The 25,014-nt window shown below is 36.0% G+C and overlaps 2 protein-coding genes across 3 annotated transcripts; one reads left to right on the top strand and one right to left on the bottom strand.

Moving 5' to 3' along the window:
- Positions 1-4,311: 4,311 nt before the first annotated feature.
- Positions 4,312-16,033, top strand: LOC140153107 (lysosomal proton-coupled steroid conjugate and bile acid symporter SLC46A3-like). The gene is made up of 5 exons (XM_072175736.1): positions 4,312-5,475; positions 9,081-9,329; positions 9,625-9,708; positions 13,832-13,988; positions 15,842-16,033. The coding sequence occupies exons 1-5, from the start codon at positions 4,635-4,637 to the stop codon at positions 15,885-15,887; spliced, it is 1,377 nt and encodes a 458-aa protein (XP_072031837.1). The 5' UTR covers positions 4,312-4,634; the 3' UTR covers positions 15,888-16,033.
- A 2,536-nt stretch (positions 16,034-18,569) lies between these two features.
- Positions 18,570-24,758, bottom strand: LOC140153108 (uncharacterized). Of its 2 annotated transcripts, none has more exons than XM_072175738.1 (6): positions 24,681-24,758; positions 21,942-22,887; positions 20,791-21,051; positions 20,233-20,334; positions 19,835-20,011; positions 18,570-19,121 (listed from the first exon to the last, which is right to left on the bottom strand). In XM_072175738.1, exons 2-6 carry the CDS (start codon positions 22,867-22,869, stop codon positions 18,745-18,747), a joined length of 1,845 nt encoding a protein of 614 aa, XP_072031839.1. In that variant the 5' UTR covers positions 22,870-22,887; positions 24,681-24,758; the 3' UTR covers positions 18,570-18,744. The 2 variants fall into 2 exon arrangements, with proteins under 2 accessions (XP_072031839.1, XP_072031838.1); XM_072175737.1 differs by having other exon boundaries at positions 19,823-20,011.
- Positions 24,759-25,014: the final 256 nt, after the last annotated feature.

Here is a 25,014-nt window from a genome sequence, read left to right on the forward strand (position 1 = left end):
CCATCATTACTTCATAGCCACTTGGAGCGCTTCTCTTATAAACCATCATGCGCACAGTTTCCACCTCGATACACCTGCGCACACATTTTCGTCCAAGAGCTTCCAAGCAGAGAACAACAAGCATGAATTGTCTCCACCACAGTTGATTACACTACACGGTTGAGTGCATAGCAATGTAAGAGCTGTGGAGTTTCTAGCTGCAAAATGGGCCTCTTCGATTGTTTTTTTTATCAAAACCTCAAGCGTTCCCTTCATCCAATCAGAATTTTGTTTATATCAAACGAAAGCTAACACTTCCCCCTAAAAACACTTTTCGTCACTAGGTCAACAGATAACGCAATTCAATGTTATAGCAAGGCGAATGTGGAAAATCTGTTGAAAACTACCTATCCAAGCACATTTTTTGACCAAAATGTAGGTTTTAAATCTCAAGTGTTCCTTACAATATTTTTCAAATTTTATGTCATTAAAGGAAAAAGCACACTTATATTGTCCATATCTGATATACTAGCGTCACTAGAATGAGCAATGGCCAATTCTCTTTAAATTGCAAATCTTGTGCAAAAAGTTAGTATTTTCGCCTGTTTTGTCATACGGTTGTAAATTCAATCAACTATGACTTTGCTAAAGAGCGCTTAAAAATTGATATAAGGAGCTTTGTTGTTCTTCGTGTTTCTTCTTTCCTCAAGGGTAGGTGGTTCAGCACAAACAGAAAGATGCTAATCAGCAGGTGGGAGAAGATCAGATAATAATGGTGATCCATATTGTCCTTGGTTGAATACTCTCTCTACTCAGCAAGAAACTCTTGTCATTTGAAGAAACAGAAGAAACTAAGACATCAGAATATTACAGAATCAATACTACTACCAGTTAAAACACGGACAGTGAAAGCTAACCATTTACTCAATGGTGTATCAAATATAACACCCAAGAAATTACCAAAATTAAAAGCTAACACTTCCCCCTAAAAACACTTTTCGTCACTAGGTCAACAGATAACGCAATTCAATGTTATAGCAACTTAGCAAGGCGAATGTGGAAAATCTGTTGAAAACTACCTATCCAAGCACATTTTTTGACCAAAATGTAGGTTTTAAAAGTCAGAATCTCAAGTGTTCCTTACAATATTTTTCAAATTTTATGTCATTAAAGGAAAAAGCACACTTATATTGTCCATATACAAAAAAGCACACTTACATTATCCATATACTAGCGTCATTAGAATGAGCAATGGCCAATTCTCTTTAAATTGCAAATCTTGTGCAAAAAGTTAGTATTTTCGCCTGTTTTGTCATAAGGTTGTAAATTCAATCAACTATGACTTTGCTAAAGAGCGCTTACAAATTGATATGAGGAGCTTTGTTGTTCTTCGTGTTTCTTGTTTCCTCAAGGGTAGGTGGTTCAGCACAAACAGAAAGATGCTAATCAGCAGGTGGGAGAAGATCAGATAATAATGGTGATCCATATTGTCCTTGGTTGAATACTCTGTCTACTCAGCAAGAAACTCTTGTCATTTGAAGAAACAGAAGAAACTAAGACATCAGAATATTACAGAATCAATACTACTACCAGTTAAAACACGGACAGTGAAAGCTAACCATTTACTCAATGGTGTATCAAATATGACACCCGAGAAATTACCAAAATTAATGGCGGCCATTTTGAAATTCAAACTAAATTGCTGACAACCTAAATGACAACATAGTTGGAATCCTCATTCCCATATACGAGGGGGTATCAAAAAGTTTTAGAAATCGCCCAGAAGTGAAAGAGCTATATCAATGAAATTTTGTCAGTGCAATCACTGGTCCTTATGTACACTATGGTGCAAAAACGGTCTCATAAGTATGTTTACTTTTTTACAGGCGACGCTAGATGCTAATAACCTGCTGCCCCAGTTACTGCGCATAAACTGCAAGATTGAGAAAATTGAGGCAAGCAGCGATTAAGATCCTGCATTTGAAGGATTGCAGTGCCTAGAAAATCGATGATGAAATGAAAGTTATCTTCGGTGGTGATTGTGATATTGTCACTGTTGCTTTTTGGAAAATGAATTTTTATTTCATCACAGATTTTTGGGCACTGTAACCCTTAAAATGGAACTTAATCATGCTACATGCCTCAATTTTCTCCATTTTGCTGGTTATGCGGTTACATAGGCAGGTACTGACATCTAGCGCCTGTAAAAAAAGTAAACATACTTATGAGACCATTTTTGCACCATAGTGTACATAAGGACCAGTGATTGCACTGACAAAATTTCATTGATATAGCTCTTTCACTTCTGGGCGATTTCTAAAACTTTTTGATACCCCCTCGTACATGGGTATTTCACTATTTTTAACCTTCCATGCAGTCAGTGGCGTAGATTTCTTGTTGACATTGGGGTGATGGGGTTGGAAAAAAGTTCTTGAAGTATAGTGAATTCAGCACATTTTGCCGACGAAGCGCGCGAAAAATTTGCCATTTTGAAGCAAAGACTGTGAAATATGGTGCAATGAAATAAATTCGCGCAAAGTCGAAGCATACTGAAAATTGTCATAAAACTATATATAATAAACTGGATCTCGCATCTTGCTTTTATTCACCTGCAAGAAACAACACGTTAATATTTATTTTGCCGTTTATTTTCAAGAGACGAGTAAACCTAAATAATAAAATTGTGTCAACGACTTACGTTAGATTATTATTATTATTATTATTAGATTATTATATTTTATATTATATTATATTATATCACAAGGTATTTCGGTTTATATCGCAAGTAGAAGATTTCCTGATATCTTCTAAGAGACAAATAACTCTCTATACTGCGATACTATGGATACGGATTTAGTAAAGTCTTGGTAACGAAAATACTATAATGATTGGCGAATGAATATTTTAGTATATAATAGCAAACGTGTGATCCTAAGCTTACAGTGTTGATCTCGTCGACAAGATAGTGGATTTAGTGGATCAAAAGAAGCAGGTGGTTGCTTGTTTAATGTTATCAATATTTGCTGAGTTGTAGGGGTAGACGAGGTATTGTTGGTCGAAGCAGCCAAAAAATCGCGAATTTCATTATCTAAATCAATAATTTATTGAAAAATGATACTTTGATATTTTGCAAAAGTTCATTCTACAGATCATATACTTTGAAAACTTGCTTGATTTATTGTTGTTAATGAGTTACGTACGTTTTACAAAAGTGTTGTTTTTTCAGCCCTCTTTACAACATAACTCAAGAACCACAGGACCTACAAAAGTATATATGTGGTATTTGAATTCTTCTACACACTCGCTATGAAATGATCAATGCAATTTTCGTCAAAGCTGACTATTCGCAAGATGCTGTGAACTACCAAATTGTAACAGTTAAAAATAGTTGCTAACCTCAACGTGTCAGATCGTGAAGAATATAAATTACATGAGAAAACCAAGCTTTCAATAATATAAAAGAATCACAAGTACCAGGGAGGTAAATAAGGATAATTTTACTGGGTGGGCAATTTAATTTATTTTTGCCCTCAAATAATGGAAAATAATTTACTGGGTGGGCAGCGAAATTAAAATTTTTCGTAAGTGTAGACCTGTTTTTGTGTACAATTTCGCTTTGACTGATGTAAAAAGTGGATATTACCCTCCCCCTAAATGTATCTTCTGTCAGTTATTAGCGCATTCATGTAGCAACTTTCAAGAAAAATTGTATACCATATTATATTTCACTTTGGATATTTAGAAATCTAAATACTAATTATCACTCACCATTACTCTTATGTATGAAAAAAGCAGTGAAATTAGATGGTAATAATTATATGGTGCCACAATTTTTGTTGGCAAAATAATTTACTGGGTGGGTACTTTTGGGCAATGGGCAAGTTGAATTTACAGGGTGGGCAAAATAATTTACTGGGTGGGCAAATGCCCACCCAGTTAATATGTTATTTACCTCCCTGACAAGTACGGTCATGAAAGCAATGAACAAAGGGAAGTCTTAGTTAGAAACCGTTTCTAAAATTTTCAACGTTTTGGCTGTGCTATAAATAACAGAACAGCATTGCTTAAAATGATGCTTATTTTAAATACACAAAATGCTGAAGTAAATTTAACAAAGCGTATTTTAGTATAATTTTAACATCATCCAATCCACATCCAATATTATTTTGAATCAATAATTTAGTCAATTAAATTCGTTTATATTCTGCACTGTTAATCAATCGTCCGAACGCTATAGTCAATATCGGTATAATACACGATTGATTATTGCCAATTGATTCGTATGAATACAAATATCCTGTCTGTTGAGAACTTTATCGAGTCAGTGTTTTCATTGCAAATACTATCAACACACGGCATTACTATTACTATTATTCAATTGTTATCATGTGGAACTTAGAAATACAATTAAAAACTTACGGTAGTTGAACTTCACAGGTTTAGTTCAAACTAATTGAAGACGGTTCCAATTAGCGCCGAGTCTTAATAGTACCACATCATACGCGTTACTGATTGTCTGAAGTCTGTCTAATGCAAATGAAATCTATTATGTTTTAAACGAACAGACATACAAGGACGTCTATGTCTTCATTTAACCCAAACATCACACTTTCCATGACCGGTTAAGTCACGTTTGTGACATAAGAACAATAGCGATGGCCATCAGAATGAAGAATACATTAGCTAAAGCAACCCCGTGTTTAGCCATGTTTCTCTTCATGTTCTCAGTATCAATGCAGTATCCTGTTCTTCGCACACTGATTTTCCGGAAAACATGCTCTACCTACTTTCCTTATACGGTATGTTCAAAACTACAAGCAAATCCGAAAGCTGAAGCAAAGCTGGCTTCACATACGGAGAAATATCTGACAGCATTGAACTCTATCGGTGTCATCTGTTCAGCCTTTGCGACTGTCTTTCTTGGATCCTTAGCTGACACGTATGGACGCAAGAAGATCTTGCTGGTTCCTTGTATTGGGACAGCGATATTTTCTGTTCTGTTATTTATTCAAGGATATTATCGCTATATTTCTCTATTTCTTATCTCTGGAAGTCATTTAGCTATGGGTATTACGGGTGGTAAAAGTGCTTTCATGACTACTATGATGTGTCATATCACAGACACTACTTCAGCAGAAATGCGTGCAATAAGCTTATCTACTCTTACAGCTTTCACAGTTTTGGGAAGCACTGTCGGGGAGATGTCTGTCGGTTTGTTGGTCTCAACATTCGGCGTATCTCGGATATATCTAATTGTATTTTTGTGCCAAATGACATCTATTATTTTGATACTCGTGTTCCTTCAGGAAGAACACGTGAAAAATAACAACGCAATACAGGTGGACAAAGCAAAACATCACGTGGGTTTCTGCAAATCCATCTGGAGACATGTTACGGCAGGACCAAGACTGGTGCTGGCTAAACATGAAGGAAATAGACGAACAAATTTGGCTTTGATGATTTTAGTTTCCGTATTTGGCATGGCATGTTCAACAGGTATTACAAGGCCACATGTCACAGGGGAGCTTGCCCAAATTGTCCAAAAACGTCTGACATTTCACAACATTTTATGATATTGCGTAAATTGGCCCAAAGCTGCTTTACATTGCTTGACCGCTTGACCGATTTTTGACAACTAAGCGTAATCCGCGCTGATTTTACACAGTTGTACGCAGGGTAGAGCAATTTTGAGTAATTTTGACAACTTTTTAGCGTGTTTTCACCAACTTCAGGCAATTTAGAATAATGTTAAGCAATTTTGTAAAACTTTTAGTAACTTTATGACATTTTGAGAAAATGTTAAACAAATTTGTGGCGCTTCGAATAACTTAACGCGATTTTGAGAAAGTTTTAAGCAAGTTTATGAAACTTTGAGTAACTTTATACTATTTAGACTTTTTTGACAACTTTGGGCAATTTCCCCCGTGACATGAGGCATATTACATAATATTTACATGTTCAGGCGTATTATATTTACCACTGCTAATTGGTTTATAGGTCCTACATACTACTTTACTCCCATCACCGTGGCATAGCACAGATCATAATGTGTATTTTGATTTTTCTTATTCATAATTCATACATGTAATAAATATCCTAGTGCACCACAGGGTGAGTAGGCCCTATATTTTAACACTGTTATCATGATTATTGTGAAAAATTTAATATCATGTGCATGTGTAAGCAAAATGTTGGAACACACACTATAGTGACTCGTTAGGTCAGGTGTGAGAAGACCGATGATAATTTTTGCAGCAAGCATCGTGAGATTAATTTAATTGGGAAAATTCTGGGAAATTCGTCATTATCTTTCATTTCCATTGATTATTGCAGTCATTTGTAATTCATCAATATGATCAAATGAATTAATCAAATTATTGGTTTTTAAAAGTCATATATCCTAGCGTTTTGATCACTTACAAAAGGGAAAAGTCTTGCTTATTTTTTTAATCACGTTTTTGACTAAGATCCATGGTGGGATTGTAAATAATCAAAACATGTCAAATAAATATCCTATATAAAATCATGGAAATCATACAAGAATTCAGGATCAAATCACCGTGTCTTTCTTGTCCGTCTGAGGGTAAAAGAACAACTATAAAATCAGACGCTTATCCATTGTTTCTAACAGAATTTGAAAACACATTTAAGTCTATTCTGTAACTTTTTTCTAAAATTTGCATCAGATTCGGTTCACTGGTTTTGCTACATCCTCAATACGGATATTTTTATTGGGATACTCTGTATTTACAAAACGCCTCACATAATTATTTTACACGCTTCATTTAAGGGATCTAGAATGAGCGTTTATGGCGTTTCGACAGTATTTTTTGTGGGACATGAGACTGAGAGCACCTCAGACGTATCGAATTGCATTCTGAATACGAAGCATGTCTTTCTGATATCAAATAATTTTAATTTTTGAAATTCACGATATAATACAAATTTTATGACAAATTATTAAAATTTGATATTTTTCAAATTTTTATATAACAGTCCTCGAAATAAATTTTTATAAATCTAATGATATATTCTTAAAGTGTATGTAGCTGGGAGGAAAAGCCGACGATCAATTGAAAATTTTGACCTTTTATATTGAAGATGTGGATTTTTTCCCAAAAGACCTATTTTTTGTGGTGTTTTGGGGAAAAAAATCCATATCTTCAATACGAAAGGTCAAAATTTTCAATTGATTGTCGGCTTTTCATCCCACCTACATACACTTTAAGTATAAATCATCAGATTTATAAAGTTTACTTCAAGTACTGTTAAATATCAAAAATATCAATTTTAATGATTTGCCATAAAATGTGTATTACATTGCGAATTTCAAAAATCAAAATTATTTGATATCAGAAGGACATTCTTCGTATTCAGAATGCAATTCGATATGTCTGATGTGCTCTAATGTCCCACAATAAATACTGTCCAAACGTTCATACCCCAGCCCTTCAGTTAACAAAATCTGATAAAGTTCGAGGTATGATTACGTACTATAGCATGTACATACAAAAGCTATTCACCGGGCGGTCAGGTATTGACGTATACAGGTTTGCGGTTTGGCATAGACTCGTCAGGCGACAATTTAAAATAAATACAAGTCACTCTTTACTTTATAAATATAAATGTGCCAACGATCAAAAAGACACTTTGAAGATTGCTTTTCTTAATACTTATTACTGTTGCGAATTCCACGATATGTAATGACGTTCATGCTTTTTATTTTAAGAGTCAAACATGTGTGCTAAAAAGTTGAATTTGTAATACAATGAATTATATTTTTGTAGCTCAGTCGAGAAACTCATGAACTCCACACTACAGTAGTTCTATACTAGGGTGGGTAAGAAACCTCTTTTTTAACCCCATGTCTGAATTATTTTGGTGACATTTGTTTATGGTCATGGATACTGTCCCTTTGTCGCTCAAATCATGTGTGTATTACCACATGTTTCAGTGGCGGATTTAGAGGGGGGCGCACGCGGCGCGCGCCCCCTCTATTTTGTGCAGATCGGCGCCTGACTCTGTGTATTTTTGCAGAGTGGCGCCTGACTTTGTGTGGGCGCCGAGCCGCGGCGGCGGTGGCGGTGGCTCGGCGCCCCCTCTATTGAAAATTCCTGGATCCGCCCCTGTGTTTGATTACGTATCACCCAGGGGGGCCACTCAATTATGATAGTGTACGCATGCGTAACCAAATTTTCTTTAAACACCCCCTAAACGAGTTTTAACCTACCAGCAAAATTAGACCCTTAATAAGGTAATTTAATATAAAATTTACCCCCTAATGAGTGTTTTAGCTAGTAAAAATGAAATAATTTACCCTTTTTGGACTTGTAATTTACCAAAAATTTGAAAAGGTACCCTAAACAAGTTGTTCAGTTTCAGAAAACTACCCTTATTCTTGAAAATCAGTGTTTTTTAGACCCTAAATGCGTCACTCGCGTAACTTGCCTTGTCTAAATGTTTCTGTGTTCATTGACATTTTAAACACCTGCATTCATTATGATTTAACAGGCTCACCATATTGTATAATTTTGCAGTATACGTATGTTATTGATTATGATAATGTGAAAGACAAAGGTACATACTTTGTGTGATTATGATCAAATTTTATAGAAATAATTTAATACGATATAATCCAAAAGCTTTCCAAATGTCATGTGTGCTGTAGTCCAATTTCCTCTAATTCTTTCCCAAACAAAAACCAGCTTAGGGATGAAATCAAATCTCGACAGCTCTCGACCGCCGGTTTACCGGTGATTACCGGCGATTGAACTGCGTTCCATTGTTCAAAACAATAGACACCGGCTCCAATCGGGTGTAACCGCCTGGAACCGGCGGTCGACCGAGTTTTGATTTCATCCCTAATGGAATATATCATATTTGACTAGAGGAGCTTGGTTGTATATAATTTAACTAATGTAAGGAAGGGAATCATGTTTAGATGATTTGTACCTGATTCTAAAATCACTTAAGACATTGACAGCGTTTTCATCATGTAGCACCATAACTTGATTACTGAAAAGATTGGGGAATGGTATTGCGATGATGTCATGATATCAGAGTATCTAGATCAAAGTATCTTTTATGCTCTTACGTTGCAGCGGACAGCAGCTTCCTTGGACTTCAAGTTCAGAAACCACCTTTCAAGTGGTCTCCAGCGAAGCTGAGCTCCTTCAACAATGCAAAGAGTATGTTTTCATTGCTTGGGACTTTGGTTATAACTCACACGTATCTTCGCTTTACATCATCTAGCACTGCGAAGGCTGAGTTGAATCTGATGCTGATTGCTGAGGGATGTAATCTTCTATTTGTGGTAGCATTGGTAGTTTCTCCTTTTATAGTGGGAATAGGTAAATGACGTTTTTTAATGCAATACTATATATGAATATATTCAAATACATTATTAAAAAGTATAATTTGATTATTGCATTTAGATGGACATTACTAAAGTTTCATTAAGTTTAAATGAGCCGGTTGAATGGACGAGGTATCTTGTCATGAGAAACAATATACCAGAAAGTTCCAAGTAATTTTGATAATGGTTGCCTTAGTGAACATGATGAACGCGCAAAAAAGAGAAACGTTATGGTTTTAAGCAAATTTCAAACATAACCACTTCTTCCATTTCAATTAATTTCTTTGCAGTGCCCTTAATTGCTATATTAACGGGGCCCTTACTACCAGTCACCCGGTCATATCTGAGTGGTCTTGTAGGACCTTTCGAAACAGGTAAGTGTTAAGTAGCTACCTTCGACTATATTAAAAATACGCATGTGACCCATGGGCACAACATACCATGACCAGCAAGCGTTACCAAATCGTCATGCCATTGAAAAGGATAGGAACTTCTTAGATAATTATTATCAAATTTAAGTATTAATTGAAAAGCAAATTATTACACATGGGGGATTCCGAATTTGTAATATGTTATCAAAAACAACATTTTGAAAGTAAAAAATATTTATCGACGGAAACGTTAACAATATAATCAAAAAGTTGAACAAAATAGAGAATGATGCTGCACAGTCTCGCGTTGTTTACCGCCTTTGCATTCAAATGTACAGGAAGACCACCCGCTATGTACAAGGTTACTTCGAGACTTACTGTCTACAAGATGTTATGGCAGCGCGGAGGTGGTCACGTGCGTATTCATAAATACGTATTGATAAATAAAGTCGAAGCAAACTGTTAAGTGGTCCTCGCAAAACATCTCAGCTGAAGATTTCAAAACAAATTTACAAATTGCTAATATATTTGCCATATATTTAAATCCGATATCAAAAGGAACCAAATCAACGTTGTAAAACATTTCAATTTTTAATAAGTAAACCTGTGGCATTCATTTTTTATTAAACTAGTTTACCTCTGTATTGCTTTGGATTCCAACTGTGAAAGCATCTAAATAATGTATAATGAAAGACCTTCCAATAATTCACCATGTTAACTTACTTTAACATTACTACTTGTCTTCCATATTCCTAATTCATGAAAAATAAACGTTATATTTTTACACATCTTACCGATATGGAATTTACTAGCCCCAATTACAAGGGTCTCAATATATGCAAAAGCATTAAAACAATTTGAATTTTGGGCTTGCATTAGTGTAGGGAGCTAGAATTGATCGGAATTAGAGTTAATGGCGAATATGCGAAATACTGCTCCACATTCATTTCTACGTTTCATTGTTCATTTGGGCTATTGCAGTTGAAATCCACACTACCCCTGTGTAAGATTTTGGAAATGTCTTTCATAGGGGGAGTATACTTTTCAAATGTAATTGGTCAGGGTTAATCATTTTGAAACCCATACTCCCGTTATTTGTATTATGGCTTTCCCTATTATCTTCTACAACTGGAGTGAGTATTTCAAACGGAAGTTACCCAATTGTCTATTGTATTCAAAACTCATACTCCTTCTGTGGAAGGATGTAGCTAAATCTTCCACAGGGGTAGTGTGGATTTTAAATGAAATAGCCCAATTTAGGAGGTTTCACGTGTCAGTAGAGTGGTTTTGAATAGATAATCTGCTAGATGGAGAAGTAAACTGTCCATCATTAAACTGGTTTGCCTTTGAGAATGTTGAGGGTTCCAATTGCATGGAATTTTACTACCACAAACTATTCGTAAAATGGGTCATCTCTACAAACAGTAACAAGTTGATCCAACATACAAGCTGCATATATTTTATTTTTATAGGTTACGTTTTGTTTAATTGTTGATCTAACTTGATTTACGTATTTATTTACTATAAATCTTTTTAACACTTCCACAAGACCTTTTTTTCTGGATTAATGGCTTTGAATCTTTGACAACATCTCGAGTCATAAACCATGAAGGTTGTAAGAATTGCGTGTATTGACCGTGGGACCGCGTATATCGTTAATTTCAAAAAGAGTAGGATACATATTGTGTGTGTTCATGTACGACTAACTTGCACTGAAAGCCAAACTGGAGTCTAGGTGACTCTAAAGATAGAGTACAGCCACTCTGCGACTCTATGTCTAAAATGACTCCATATTGGGAGTCATTTGACTCCCTTGAAGAGTCATAAATTTCTTGACTCCGCTGAAGAGTCACTGTTGATGACTCTACACAGGAGTCATTTGACTCCCAATATAGAGTCATTTTAGATATAAGTCGCGTAGTGGCTGGACTCTGCTCCTAGAGTAACCCAGACTCCATTACAGGGTCAATCCGACTGTCCGAAAAAACACAAAATAATGATACACATAGATGTACATAAAAATTCAAAGTATAGACCTACCGGAAGAGGAGACTTTACTCCGAGTTTCACGCCATTGGCGATTGTCAGACGACACGATGGAGAAAATTTGGCTTGACCACCATCCCCTTGGAATGGGAGAATATACATTCCTGTGATCAGTGGACTTCGGGTATATATATAAATGCGCATATATAAATGCGCACGTGACATCTACAAGTCGCCATACCGTGTTGAACGATGTAAGGTACCCGGATGTGCACAAATTCCACACGCAAAAGTATAGGCGAAAATGACAGGTTACAAGGAAAATTGGCTTTGCAAAATAGTGGCATTGATTGCAAAGGGCAAAATAATTTGACCCGAAACATAAACTCTTTATTTGGATTTTCCATTACGGAAAAAAAAAAATTATGACGGAAAAGCTAGATATAGCTGATTTAAAAAGTTATATTTCAGTATTTCCGTGCTAAATAGGCGTGGCAATTTGCCATATTGATGACGCAATGTGATTCTTACTGGCATTAAGGTCAGAACTGGGTAGCTGCCGATGATGTTATTTGATAATGTTTGCACGTAGGGAACTTAGGGGGATGTCGTTTTCTTCGGTATGAAGGGAACATGGATTTATTTATTTGGGAGTCAAGATAAGTATTCCCCCTGTAGTGCCGCCAATGAACATAACTCTGACCCTAATTTTAACTCTAATTATAACGTAAATTGAGGAAACTATAACTTTAGCCCTTTTCGGCATAATGACCCTCTCAAACTAATAGGCTAGATTTCCCCGCCCGACCTTCTCAACTCTAACTTACTCATTCGCTCGCAAATGGACAAAAAAACAAATTCAAAATGTGTTTTTAAGCACCTTTTTGTGTCCCCCATGCTAAATCGGTAATCTGTACACCCTTTGTCAACCTTTGACGTACAATTTAGAGTATAAACATGTAGATGACTGTACATGATCCAATCATCCCGGCTGGAAGACTCGTATACTATACATCACGCTCATACGCCGCGTCCAGTCACATATGACAATTTGACGTACAATCACGTATGTGATCCATGCTTTGGGGTTTATTCAGCTAGTAAGTTAGATCCGTCATACACATTATTGTCATGGTATTATATTGTAATTGTATACGTCAATTTTGTTCAGTTTGATTCAACCGGCTTATAAAGTTTTACTTTACACGGAAGGGGAAAGTTAGCAAAAAACATTTAATTTATGAGTGTAAAAGGGGGGAGGGTGGTTTTGGGGGAAAGGGGGGGGGGGGATAAATAATATTTATAAAATTATAAGTAAGGCGAGAAAGAGAGAAACCCTGTTCTACGGGCGAACGGACCTTTCAAGTAGGGTCGGTCGGTCGGTTGGTATTAAAAAAAATTTAAATAACCCAAAAATCACAAAAATCTGTAAATAAATTTCAATTTGAGAAAATACAAAAAAAAAATTGTCCTGAAATTTCCGAAATTTGGGGTCGGCATTCATTTGTACAGGAAAAATTTGTTTCCCAATTTGTTCAAAATAGCGCAGGGTTTTCGTCGAATAAATAAATAAATAAATAAATAAATAAATAAATAAATAAATAAATAAATAAATAAATAAATAAATAAATAAATAAATAAATAAATAAATAAATAAATAAATAAAAATAAATAAATAAACATTAGTTATGTTTGTACATGGGGGTGCTGTGCAATAATCATGATCCTTTGATATCCATGATTTATCCTTGCAAATTTATAGCATCGAACCTCCAGCCAATGTTCCTTGCCAGTGCTAGCCACGAAACAAGGTCACAACTGTAGCCACTCCTTCAATGATCGCCATTTCAATGATTGACAGTGATGTAATGCAAATATGGCGCTGGTCATCTGGTCACGTGCGCATTTATATATGCGCATTTATATATACAACCGAAGTCTACTGGTGATAATCAGGTGACTCCTTTGGAGAGTCAGTGCTAGTTTACTCCACTTATAGAGTCACTTGACTCCATTCTGGCTATTATGCTTTTCAATCAACTGTCGGGTTTTCAATTTGTCACAAACAGACAAAATGTACACTCAATAATGTAAAGATTTTATTCACATTTTGTTCCTCTTCCTCTTCCTTCTTCTTCAGGCGCTTTATTTGGCTTCATAAATCTTGTCAATACCTTCGCTGTCCCCCAGGGTACACTACTGGTTAACATTGTGTATTCGATATCCCAAGACTTCTCAACACTGGTAGCCTTCACCGTGATCATGATTGTTAAGATCTTCGCGCTTTCGATAATATGGTAAGAATTACAGCTTAAATTTTCAGTAGAGTATATATTTTTTGCTTAATATACAATTATGTTGAACCCACCAAGTTTCATGCCCATATGACAGTTTTTACTAATTTGACCTCAGATGAACCCTGGATGACCTCAGGTTACCGTGACCCACTAACCAATACAAACTTGTTCTGTCTCGGGTCAAGATACACCCACCCAACATATAAGTTTGAGGAACGTGTTACCCCGACAAAATAGGCGGACTGGCAGATGGACAGATAGACCATGTAGACAGACGTTGTGTATTATTATATGATTATTACTGCACAACATGAAATTAAAAGCCAGATTGACTGAATTTTGACGTCGTCATTGGTTTTACATGTAAACACTCGATTTGAAAATTTAGAAAATCTCACATGAAAATCTCTAATATTGGAACCATCTTCAAATGACAAAATTATCATAGAGGTATAGAGATAAAGGTAAAGTTCATGACGAGTTCATAAGGTGTACCAAGGCAACAGTGGGTGAAAATTTATACATCAATATTTTTAATCTCAATGGTTATCATGGATATAAATTTCCGGTTCATGGCCCACGAAATATAAGGCAACATAGTTTCTTAAGGGATCGGTCACCTACCTTTCAGAGTATTTTTGTGGGGCCTGAGAGCACATCAGACACACCAAATTGCATTCTGAATACAAGGAATATCCTTATGATATCATATAATTTTGATTTTGTTTTTTAATTCGCGATATTTTATGGCATATTATTGATTATTTATATTTTTATAATTTTTTACATTTAAAAATTTTTAGGTCTTTTATAAAAAATTATTTCATTTACATTAAAATTTGACAGATATCATATATTATGGCTTTCACTAAACCTCGTATGACTGTAACAATAGCTTTTTCAGTGGCCTTTAAGATGTTGTCAAAATTATATAATTCTTAACCAAAAATGATGAAATTATATATAATAAATATAATAACATTACTACCAAGAAGGGAGAACTGTCCAATAAGCTGAAACAAACTGACATTTTGACCGCTTATTTTGGCAGCTCCCCATAAAATTATTATGTTGACATGCAAACACAACGAATTTAGTTGAGACATTATGCAAACATTAGAAATATGCCAAAGAATCAGATTTGAAACAAATTAACCAAATCCCAATTATAAGATTATACATTATGGCTTTAACCCGCGCCCAGACCCATACGCAGTGGGGTGAGTTTTTTTCGGTCAAGAAAGATCCAAATTTTGTGATAAAGGTCAATCTTCCATAAAATGGCCACATGCAAAAAAGGTCTACTTCTTCAAAATCCGAACCCTAAAAAATCCTGCATACGGGCCTGCCTTCGTCCTGCATAGTGAACTCCACGGTGTTTCATCCAGCGTACTGAAAAGTCTTAGTTTACACCCAAATGACTTAAGATAATCGTAGATCCATCCTTTGCGGTCATTTTAGTGTAATTTTATTAATCCGCCATCTTATCGACCATCAAAGTCACCATAAGGAGCCTGGGTGGTAAAGCCCTCCTTGTAAGTGTGTTATATCAATTTCATTAAAAAAAAAGTTCCGGTAAACACACACGCGTACACCCCCCACCCACCCCCACAAACATAAATAAAGCAGGGGATGGAATCAAAACTCGACCGGCAGTCGACCGCCGGTTCTGAGCGGTTCCGTCCGGTTGGAGCCGGTTTCTATTGTTCAAAACAATGGAACGCGGTTCAACCGCCGGTAACCACCGGTTAACCGGTGGCCGAGTTTTGATTTCATCCCCAAGTTAACAAAATCATGAATAACATTGGCATTCTTGATCAAATTGTTAAGATTTTTCTTTTCTTATTTTTCAGGATACTAAGAAGAAGAGCAAGTGGTGGTGTTAAGAAAGGACTCTGATGGAATTATTACAAAACATCGTATACATAATTAAAAGTAGCGTGACTGGTGACTGATCACCCCACTCTTCGCCATACATACATTCTCCCAGCCACATTTCCCTGACATAATATGAAATTAAAAAAAAAGGAAATTTAGTTCTGCGCCGCTATCATGTATACAGTATCGACATATCACCAGCGCCTTACACTGCTCGTCCACAAGGACTTGTTGGTGTCATCGTGAAAATTTAAAGATATAATCGCAACTTCATTACTTCAACATACCACGTGACAAGCAAAGACAGAAAACGTACCATATTTTGGAATTGTATCTGCTTAAAACATTAATGTGTATTATAATAGAGCTACCATTATTTATTGAATTATTATTATTTGAATTCTCAAGCGCATACAGACAATTAATACGAGGGTCCTATGATACATACACAATACATAAATTGATTTTTTGATTTCGGCCACGTGCTCTGTACATCGCATCGGTTGCGAGGTATGGAGCCCAGTCAGCCTGGCATTTTTCTTGTAAGACGGTCTGAATTTTTGCAGGAAAAGTCCACATAGGTCCCAAAAGTTTCTTTCAGATAAAAAAGATTAGATTCCCATAAAGACGAAACAGTAATCTTTAGTCTGGATTGGGTATTCTTTTGTATGCTTCTCAGCTGACAAAAAATTACCCAAATCAAAGTACGCCCTCTCCTTTTGTACCCGCCATATTTCAAAAAGGCTTATTATGTTGCTATGATTGTCAATATTGATTATTTTCCCATTTACATAAAAAGAAAATATAACGGCTCAATTATAAAAAAAGACATGCACGAATGGAATGAAAAACAGCGAAGTACTATGTCAAGAATCATACAATTAACATAAAATGTTAGATTTAAACAGAAATATTCTGATGAAATATAGAAATATGTTTCGGTATAATTTATTAAAATCTTTATGGTGTCAAATATATTGCAAAATTGCGACTCCTTCAACGTGATGTGCAACAAAACGGAATAAACGCCATGAATACGTACCTAGCAAGCACAAAACGTTTTAATAACATTAAAAAACTTGATGCCAAACCATAATGTTATATTTTGGAAAAAAATATTTGCCAAAGAATATTTTCCAATAACAGTTTGACAACATTTTAAAACGTTGCTGTAATTTTTCGTATAAAACAGTTTCATCTTTATATAATCCGACATGTAAATGTTATTAAAACGTTTCGACCAAAACGCATTTATAGTACGTTTAGAACGTGTTCAAAACATACTTGTGTTTGCTGGGACACCACTTAGCAAATAAGCTCTGTTGAAGTTATATCTTAAGTAAGTGGTGAGCCCAAAGTAATGCAATTATGTTAAAGAATTTAAATGCATATCGGATTTTGAAATGTGAGGGCGATATTTCAGTACCATTGATGTACATCAGCATGATCAGGGAGTTGATATACATGTATATACAAGCATTACTTTAGTGTTATCGCGCAGATTTTCTCTTTAAGTCCGGGTGATATTGATGTTATACCTTTTATTTTAGTATTATAAATATGCAGATTTATGATTTTATTGAGGCTATATGATTTCGTAATCTTTTGCTTACATCATATAGTTTGAAAATAAATGCGATTTAACAGCCTAAATTTTAAATCGCGTGTTGATGTCGATACAATGACTTATTTTTCTATAATGATAATAATAAAAAGTAATGAGTATTTGATTTGATTAATGTTGTGTTATCGTATAATGTTACAATACTCCGAAGAGGTTTTTGAAGCCACATATCAACTTCAAGAAAACTTCTACATGTTGGGCTATTCATTATCAAAGTCCTAAAGAATACATACAATTCAAAAACCTTTTTCTCCGTGGATCTCCTTTTTTAATGTAAGTATATCGTTTTTTCCTGGATCCTTTAGGCAAATTGATAAATGTTTAAAATGATTTTCCCTTCAATCATATCCATTTGGATTTCTAAACATTTTCAGTTGGTACTGCTTTAGTTTGTTTTTTTAACAATAAAATATTGGTCGGATAATTCCCATTTATTTAATGTTATGAATAATGTGTCTTCTTTAACAGTGTACTTCGCTTATATTTATAAATGGACTTTTATAAATACGCACGTGACCACCTCCGCGCTGCCATAACAGCTTGTATACAGGAAGTTTCGAAGTGACCTTCTACATACCGGGTGGTCTTCCTATACATTGGAACTACATGAGACTACTGTGCAGCAAAATTGTCTATTTTGTCAACTTTGTGATTGTATTATAAACGTTTCCGTCGTGGAATATTTTTTCTTGATAACATATTACAAATTCGGAATCCCCCATGTGTAAAAATTTTGCTATTCAATTAAAACTTAAATTTGATGATATTTATCTACAGATTTCCTATCCTTTTCTGTATAATGGTCAATGCATGAGGATTTGGTCACGCTTGCTGGTCTTGGTATGTCGTGCCCATGGATCACGTGCGTATTTATAAAAGCGCAGTTATATATATAACCGAAGTACACTGTTTAAGGGGTGTTAATAATTTCTGGTATATACGTAATACGGTTCAATTACAACCCTTTTCCCTCCCGTAGGATGCTTATTAATAGAGAGCTTGCGAAATGGCGTTACTTTAACTTTAACTTTAACGTCTGGAGGATTATAGAGGATTATGTATTCAAAACCACCTTGATCTTTGAACGTGAACACATTTTGTACTTAGTATTCATTTAATTATTGCTAAAGCAATAAACATTAATCTAGTCCTAGTTTTTATACCAACTTTGTTTTGATGCTCATATTATGCGCACTCGCATGCGCAATGCTCACAAAGTAGCCGCTCGTGATTACGCAAACTCTAAGAATTTCACTATGAAGTAAACAGATCGTCCAGCGCCGTAATAAATTTGATGATAGAGTGAAAATCAAGATTCAAGTCGTTCTTCAAACCAGTTTCAAAGAATGAGGGAGACCTCCGAAATTGCCAATACATCTGAAGCAAGTGTTTGCCATCGCAGTATGATGCCACTTGAATCTTAACTGCCTCAAGGTCTTTGTCGTCCAACCAGGATTGCACCTGATCTTTAGACCATGATGCTATTTCTGACTCTTTGGGTGTCTTTGTTGGTGGTCTCGCTGAAGGTGTCTGCTGACCATTACTCGCTGAAGATATCTGCTGGCCGTTGCTGGTGATTTGTGGCTTCGATGTTCCGTTGCTGGTAATCTGTTTAGGTTTGGCTTTAGTATCTGGAAATACAATAGGTTAAGAAGACTTTACATTTCAAATTCCATTCCAGGTAAAGTTATTGCGATCAGTGCACTTAGGCCAGTATACACGCCTAACTTTAGACCTGGTCTAACTATGGAAATTAATCCTGTGGAGAGGGAACTTTTTCGTATTTTATATACCGTATTCTATAGGTTATTGTAGATCCTGTTAAGGGCAAATACATGTAGCTTAATATTAGATGGCTTTAGTTTAATATTTCGACTTTACCAGGGGTAAAGCAGGAAAAGGAAATATTAAGGAAATATTAAAGGGATCCCTCCCTATGTCTAACCTCCATAGTTATACCAGACCTGGTTTAACTTGTTTTGTGCCTACGAACTTGTCATTTATTTCCGAAATCTCTAAGCAGTTTTGGACTTGTCCCGATAGCTTCATATAATAAGAAAGGTTTCAGTAAAGGCTGAAGTCGGTAATAAACTGGTTCGTATTGTGTCCCTCCCCATGTTATCCATCGAATAACACCAAATTAAAAGACTAGTTTGCGTATGACGTCCTGTCAACTAGGCCAAAAATGTTGTACTGCGCAGGTCAGCAACCAATCAAGTCGCGCCTTTGCCCTGACGTCAGATGCAAACTAGTCTTTTTTTAATTCGGTCTTCAACCATACCACAGAAAGCACAGATCCTGTTAAGAAAGCATGCTAGTCATGCTCACTTACCCTCTTTTTTACCTTTATTTCCTAATTCCTTGACCAGGGAGTTTAAATCTGTATTCAAAGCTTCGTCGGAATGCGCCCTGTAGTATAGTAACATTCCTGCCAATGCTCCTAGCCATCCATCTGGGTCATAGTCAGGTTCAACCAGTAACGGTACGATCGGCTTCTTCAGCTTGTAAGCATAGCTCGCCTCTGATAATATATGCAAAAGATTGACATTCATTAAAAAGATGTGAATCTTTAATTCAACATGATTAAAGGTTTGTAGCCAGTTCCAATGATACGTGTTAAATTTGCGCCAGCTGCTTTTGATATTCATTTGTTTCTGCAATAAGCATCGTTGGACATTCTAAACTCTAAAATCGATCAAATTAGATTAAATTAGATTTTACAAAATACCAAATTCAGCCTACCTGTTCTGCAGTTTGTACTTTCTTTATATTTCCGGGAGAGCGCAACCAAAACGACTTCGGCATTCTCTACGGCATCTGCCATTGTCGACAAAATATTGCCTTCTATATCATAATAATGAATGAACAAAAACAGATATCAGGATTTCCCTATTGTTATATTCAACTTTCATTCAAAATATGTTTTCTGATTTATTTAGTGCATGAATTAATTATACAAACGACATAATAGCATGGCGTGCACGGGTAAAGTTAATTAAAACTAAAATGTTACTGAAAGTTACTCAGGTATGTTTATATTCAACTCTTCACAATAATCATGATACTATTTCATTCAACTACAAATATATAATTAACTAAAGTCAGGTAGATTTCACTTTGTCTTTATTTTGTGATTTGTGATTGTAATTCTTTCTCATTCTTTGTAAATATTTCAATTTCTTTTTTATCGTCTCCTTTTGGCGCGACCCACCGAATACTTCGGCATGCTCCCTCGGCATGCTCAGACCAGATTATGTTTTATGGTTTAAAGCATATCAACGCTGCATGCTCTGTGCTTACCCATTTTATCCACATCCATCCATATATTGTATCCTGCAGAAGTCAGCCTTTCTTTCACTTTTATCATTTGCTCTTGCGAATCCCATTGGTAACTTATCATAACGTGAGGAGTGTGCAAGGCGACATCATCAGCAGATTCTTTGATTGTATCATTCTGTTCAATAGATGTGTCTTCTACTTGGCCTTCAAACAGCTCCCAAAGTGCTCCAGAACAGGATTCACGAACACTGGCAGAGGCACATGTCTTTAATTCTTGTAATGCTATAAAACCAATGAAAGCAATAAAATAGAGGACTCTTACATTAAAGACAAGGCTGGTTTGATGAATGTATTATAAATCGCTTTAAAGAAATGTAATAATAGTAGACATGGAAAGAGTAGGAAAAGGGCATCTATAAGCTACTATTCTATTTCAGAGCCACCATCTCTTAAGGGACGCGCCATTCGATTCTCAGGGGGAAAGGGGTCATTTTTTTTCTATTTTAATATACACCTTTATACAAAATTGGGGGGGGGGGGGTTGTTACTCATCAGTGAAGGGAATTATTTTTCGTCTCACTAGTGGGCGAAGTTTTTGTCCATGCCCCCTGGAAATCAAATGGTACCCCCTAAGTAGATATGGGACAGTCTACTCATATCATTGAGCAAGGTGCAGCTTTAGAAAATGGCAAAGGGCATTCTACATGGGACTTCTGATGTCTTTGTTCTATGAAGTTATGACTAAATAAGAAAGTTTAACCTCAGAAACCGGGATTGAAACCTTCAACTATGAATACTTGTTGTAAAGAAAAACCAAATGACATTTTGCTTGACAAAACCAAGTGAATTTTTACTCACTACAATATTTCATCCTTTGCATCGGAGGACTTCATCAGGTATGACTGATCTGGTCATCTGATCCACTTGAGACTGGTCTCCGGTGTTGCTTAGACTCATTTGGTTTTGTCAAACAAAGTGTCATTTCGTTTATTTAACCAACAAACCTGATGAACTTATTCAACCTTGTTGTAAAGGCTTTTGAGCAACATGATTTTGAATATTCAGCCGAAATCTTATTGTCGTTATCAAAATTATGGTGTTGAATTACGATGCTTAAATACTTTAAGAACTTCTCACTATAAAATTAACACCCAATATTATATCAAACGCACCTGTTATAGCATCTTCGGACTTGCAAATCACCTCTCTGTTACAAGCAACAAACGCCAACCTCCAGAAAGCACGTGCTGCCAGTTCCTGCTCCTTCTCATTGTATTTGTCTTTCAATATCTTGGCAAGAATAGGAATTACCCCTTCTTCTACTATCTTGACCTTATTGGCGTCATTCTCAGCTAACTGGTTCAATCCAGCAAGAAGTTCTTCGGTTGAGAAGATTACAGAAGTTGCCCTATGGTTGGCATACTTGATCGATTCTTCCAGAAGCGAAACAAGAAAACTCAAACAGCCCCCAGTGCCTGTTGTGGCCAGTTTTTCATTTTCATTTTCTGCGACAATGTAAGATAGAGTTAGTAAACTTAATGTTTTGTTCACAAGATTTGGATCGTTTAGAAAGTCGTACAAGATTTCGACAGCGTTCCTATTTTCTTTGCTACTAAATCTGCGGAAAATACAGCGGTCTTCATCGCACAAATGAGCACAGTTGTACAGAATGGTTAAGTTAGAGTTTATTTGATCGTTGGTTTGTGTTGCTTTGGAGCCTTTTAAATCGTGAAGATCTTGCAAAAGCAAATCCAACGCACCGGCTTTACCCAACTCAAGACATAGCTTTTCGCTCAGATCTGTGTAATTCCAATATGCTCGTACCATGCTTAATCGTTGCATTCGTTGGAGACTATTCTTGTTGGGTATTTTGCGCCACATTTGAACAAACAGTTGACCAAATCCTAGTTCGGCAAGAATGTCACTTTTCATCAATCGCGTATCTTCAGCCAAGCTTTCTGATGAAAGCATGGCGAAAATATCGGATGATTCCTTGCTCATGTAGTCTGTGCATGTGGATAGGTAGCTGTAGGCAGAAGAGAACTTCGATCTTAGTTCATCCGCTTGTGAATCGTTGGCTTGGGAGTTTCCTTGCGCCATTTTGACCAAGATGTCTTTCTATTTTAAAAACAAAAGTTACAGCTTTGGTTAAGTTAATTGCTCCTACAAAGAAAAGTTTATACAAGTTATATAAAATTTTCCACAATTGTAACACGATCTGGACCATGGGGCCAAAGGAGGCATTTTTGAAAATTGAGTTACTGTAATTATTACATTATACACACAATAAGCTATTATTAGGGATGACCAGTACAACAGCTCACTCATTTGGACACATTAACCCTAACCGCCTAAGGGCTTTTTGGCGACGGGACGGGAAAGAAGGAAGGAATAAAGAGAGAAAAGAAGGAAAGAAGTTGTTTGCTCTGGGTGGGATTCGAACCCGAGACCCCTCGCATGCCAGGCACTGGGTCGGCGATACTTTGCCACGGGTCTTGGGCTTCGCTGGCCAGCGAAACCGTGCCTATATATCACTTAGGGCGATTGCGCCATCACACCACGTAGGATGCATGCACGAACAGCGCATATATTAAGTAGTATTTTGTAGTATACCGTCCTGTAAGGGTTAAGGAAGCCTATACTGAGTTTCGATAGTGGTAACCTAACCCTAACCGCCTAAGGGCTTTTTGGCGACGGGAAGGGAAAGAAGGAAGGAATAAAGAGAGAAAAGAAGGAAAGAAGTTGTTTGCTCTGGGTGGGATTCGGACCCGAGACCCCTCGCATGCCAGGCACTGGGTCGGCGACACTTTACCACGGGTCTTGGGCTTCGCTGGCCAGCGAAACCGTGCCTATATATCACTTAGGGCGATTGCGTCATCACACCACGTGGGATGCATGTACGAACAGCGCATATATCAAGTAGTATTTTGTAGTATACCGTCCTGTTAGGGTTAAGGCGGTCTTTAACCCTGAAAGTATGGAAACTTTTGCACCTCATAACTGCTAAATTGTTGGTTTTAAGTATGTACATGTATTATTTAGTATTTTTTTCGCCCAAATGTTTCTAGACAACAGAACAAGAACATTCTTCATTAATTATTTTTAATTAATTTTTAAAAACTAGATATAAATATTTAGGAATTCCTTTTTTCATTCTGACTAATTTTGAAGAAAAACTGTTGAAATTTAATTGAAAATCCTACTTTTTTATGTCGTTTACGCTCCCCATAGTTGTGACCATTTCATAGTTGATTTCTTTGTTACTTGATGAGAACAAATATGTTATAGCGATCAAAGCACTTGATTTTATGTCAGTGGTTAATTTGAACACGATTTGTACGAGTTTTAGCTGCATTCACAGCTTCGTTGGTATTTATAGACACACTCCAATATGACTCAAATCAAATAATACGAATTGAATTAAATTGAGCAAGAATTTGGGCATGTCGAATTTGTATTGTATACACAACACTTCGTGGCTATTCCAGTTTCTTGTTATATACCGATTTTGATCACCATACGATTAACACTATAACACGTTTATTGATGGATACTTTAACATGTTTATATCGGTGGTTTAAACGTGTTGCAGTGTTTATATTTTTGTCACAAAAGTCTCTATAAACGTTATGGTGTTAATTAAGTGTTATCAGTTGTTTTTTCAGTGTTGGCTTGGACAAGAGATTTAATCCTGTTATTACGACATTAATTCAAAAGTGCTATGTTGTCCTACAAACACAATACATTTAGCTTTGCAATCAAGCGTAAGTTGGGATATATCACAAAAAATTCAAGGTTAAAAAAAAGTAACCAAATTAAGATTGTATTCAGACGGTTTTAAAACATGCATCAGGGTAGATTTTACTGTTTGCAAATGAAATATTTAAAATGAACATAAGAAATACACGTACCTGTTATGGTTGCCTCTACGTGATGTGTGAGTTCTGTTCAGTTTGAGTGCAAACAAACACGTTTCTTGGTGGTTCAAGTCACAAGGTCAGCGGAAGGAAGCCATATTAACACGATTAAAGGAATATATGCCTATATTAAGGTGGTACTACACCCCCTGATAAATTTTGTGACTAATTTTGCATTTTTCTTCCAAAATAACTACACACTGGTCACAAAAGTTATGTATATTATACCTCTTTTCTTATCATAAATAACGTACCGCTTGTTTTGAGTCACTGAAATTCCAGTGTAGTAACTGGATTCCTTGCCACATAAATTTTGTTACCAGTGTGT

The sequence above is a fragment of the Amphiura filiformis genome, chromosome 5, assembly GCF_039555335.1.
Source record: "Amphiura filiformis chromosome 5, Afil_fr2py, whole genome shotgun sequence".
Taxonomy (NCBI): Eukaryota; Metazoa; Echinodermata; class Ophiuroidea; order Amphilepidida; family Amphiuridae; genus Amphiura; species Amphiura filiformis.

Excerpts from the sequence above, each read along its gene's own strand:
- LOC140153107 (XM_072175736.1), top strand. The coding sequence starts at position 4,635 with ATGGCCATCAGAATGAAGAATACATTAGCTAAAGCAACCCCGTGTTTA. Across the intron at positions 9,709-13,831 it reads TGTAGGACCTTTCGAAACAG|GCGCTTTATTTGGCTTCATA; the intron begins GTAAGTGTTAAG and ends CTTCTTCTTCAG. Across the intron at positions 13,989-15,841 it reads TTCGCGCTTTCGATAATATG|GATACTAAGAAGAAGAGCAA; the intron begins GTAAGAATTACA and ends CTTATTTTTCAG.
- LOC140153108 (XM_072175737.1), bottom strand. The coding sequence starts at position 22,869 with ATGGCGCAAGGAAACTCCCAAGCCAACGATTCACAAGCGGATGAACTA. Across the intron at positions 21,052-21,941 it reads GTCCGAAGATGCTATAACAG|CATTACAAGAATTAAAGACA; the intron begins GTGCGTTTGATA and ends TTGGTTTTATAG. Across the intron at positions 19,122-19,822 it reads AAATAAAGGTAAAAAAGAGG|ATACTAAAGCCAAACCTAAA; the intron begins GTAAGTGAGCAT and ends TTGTATTTCCAG.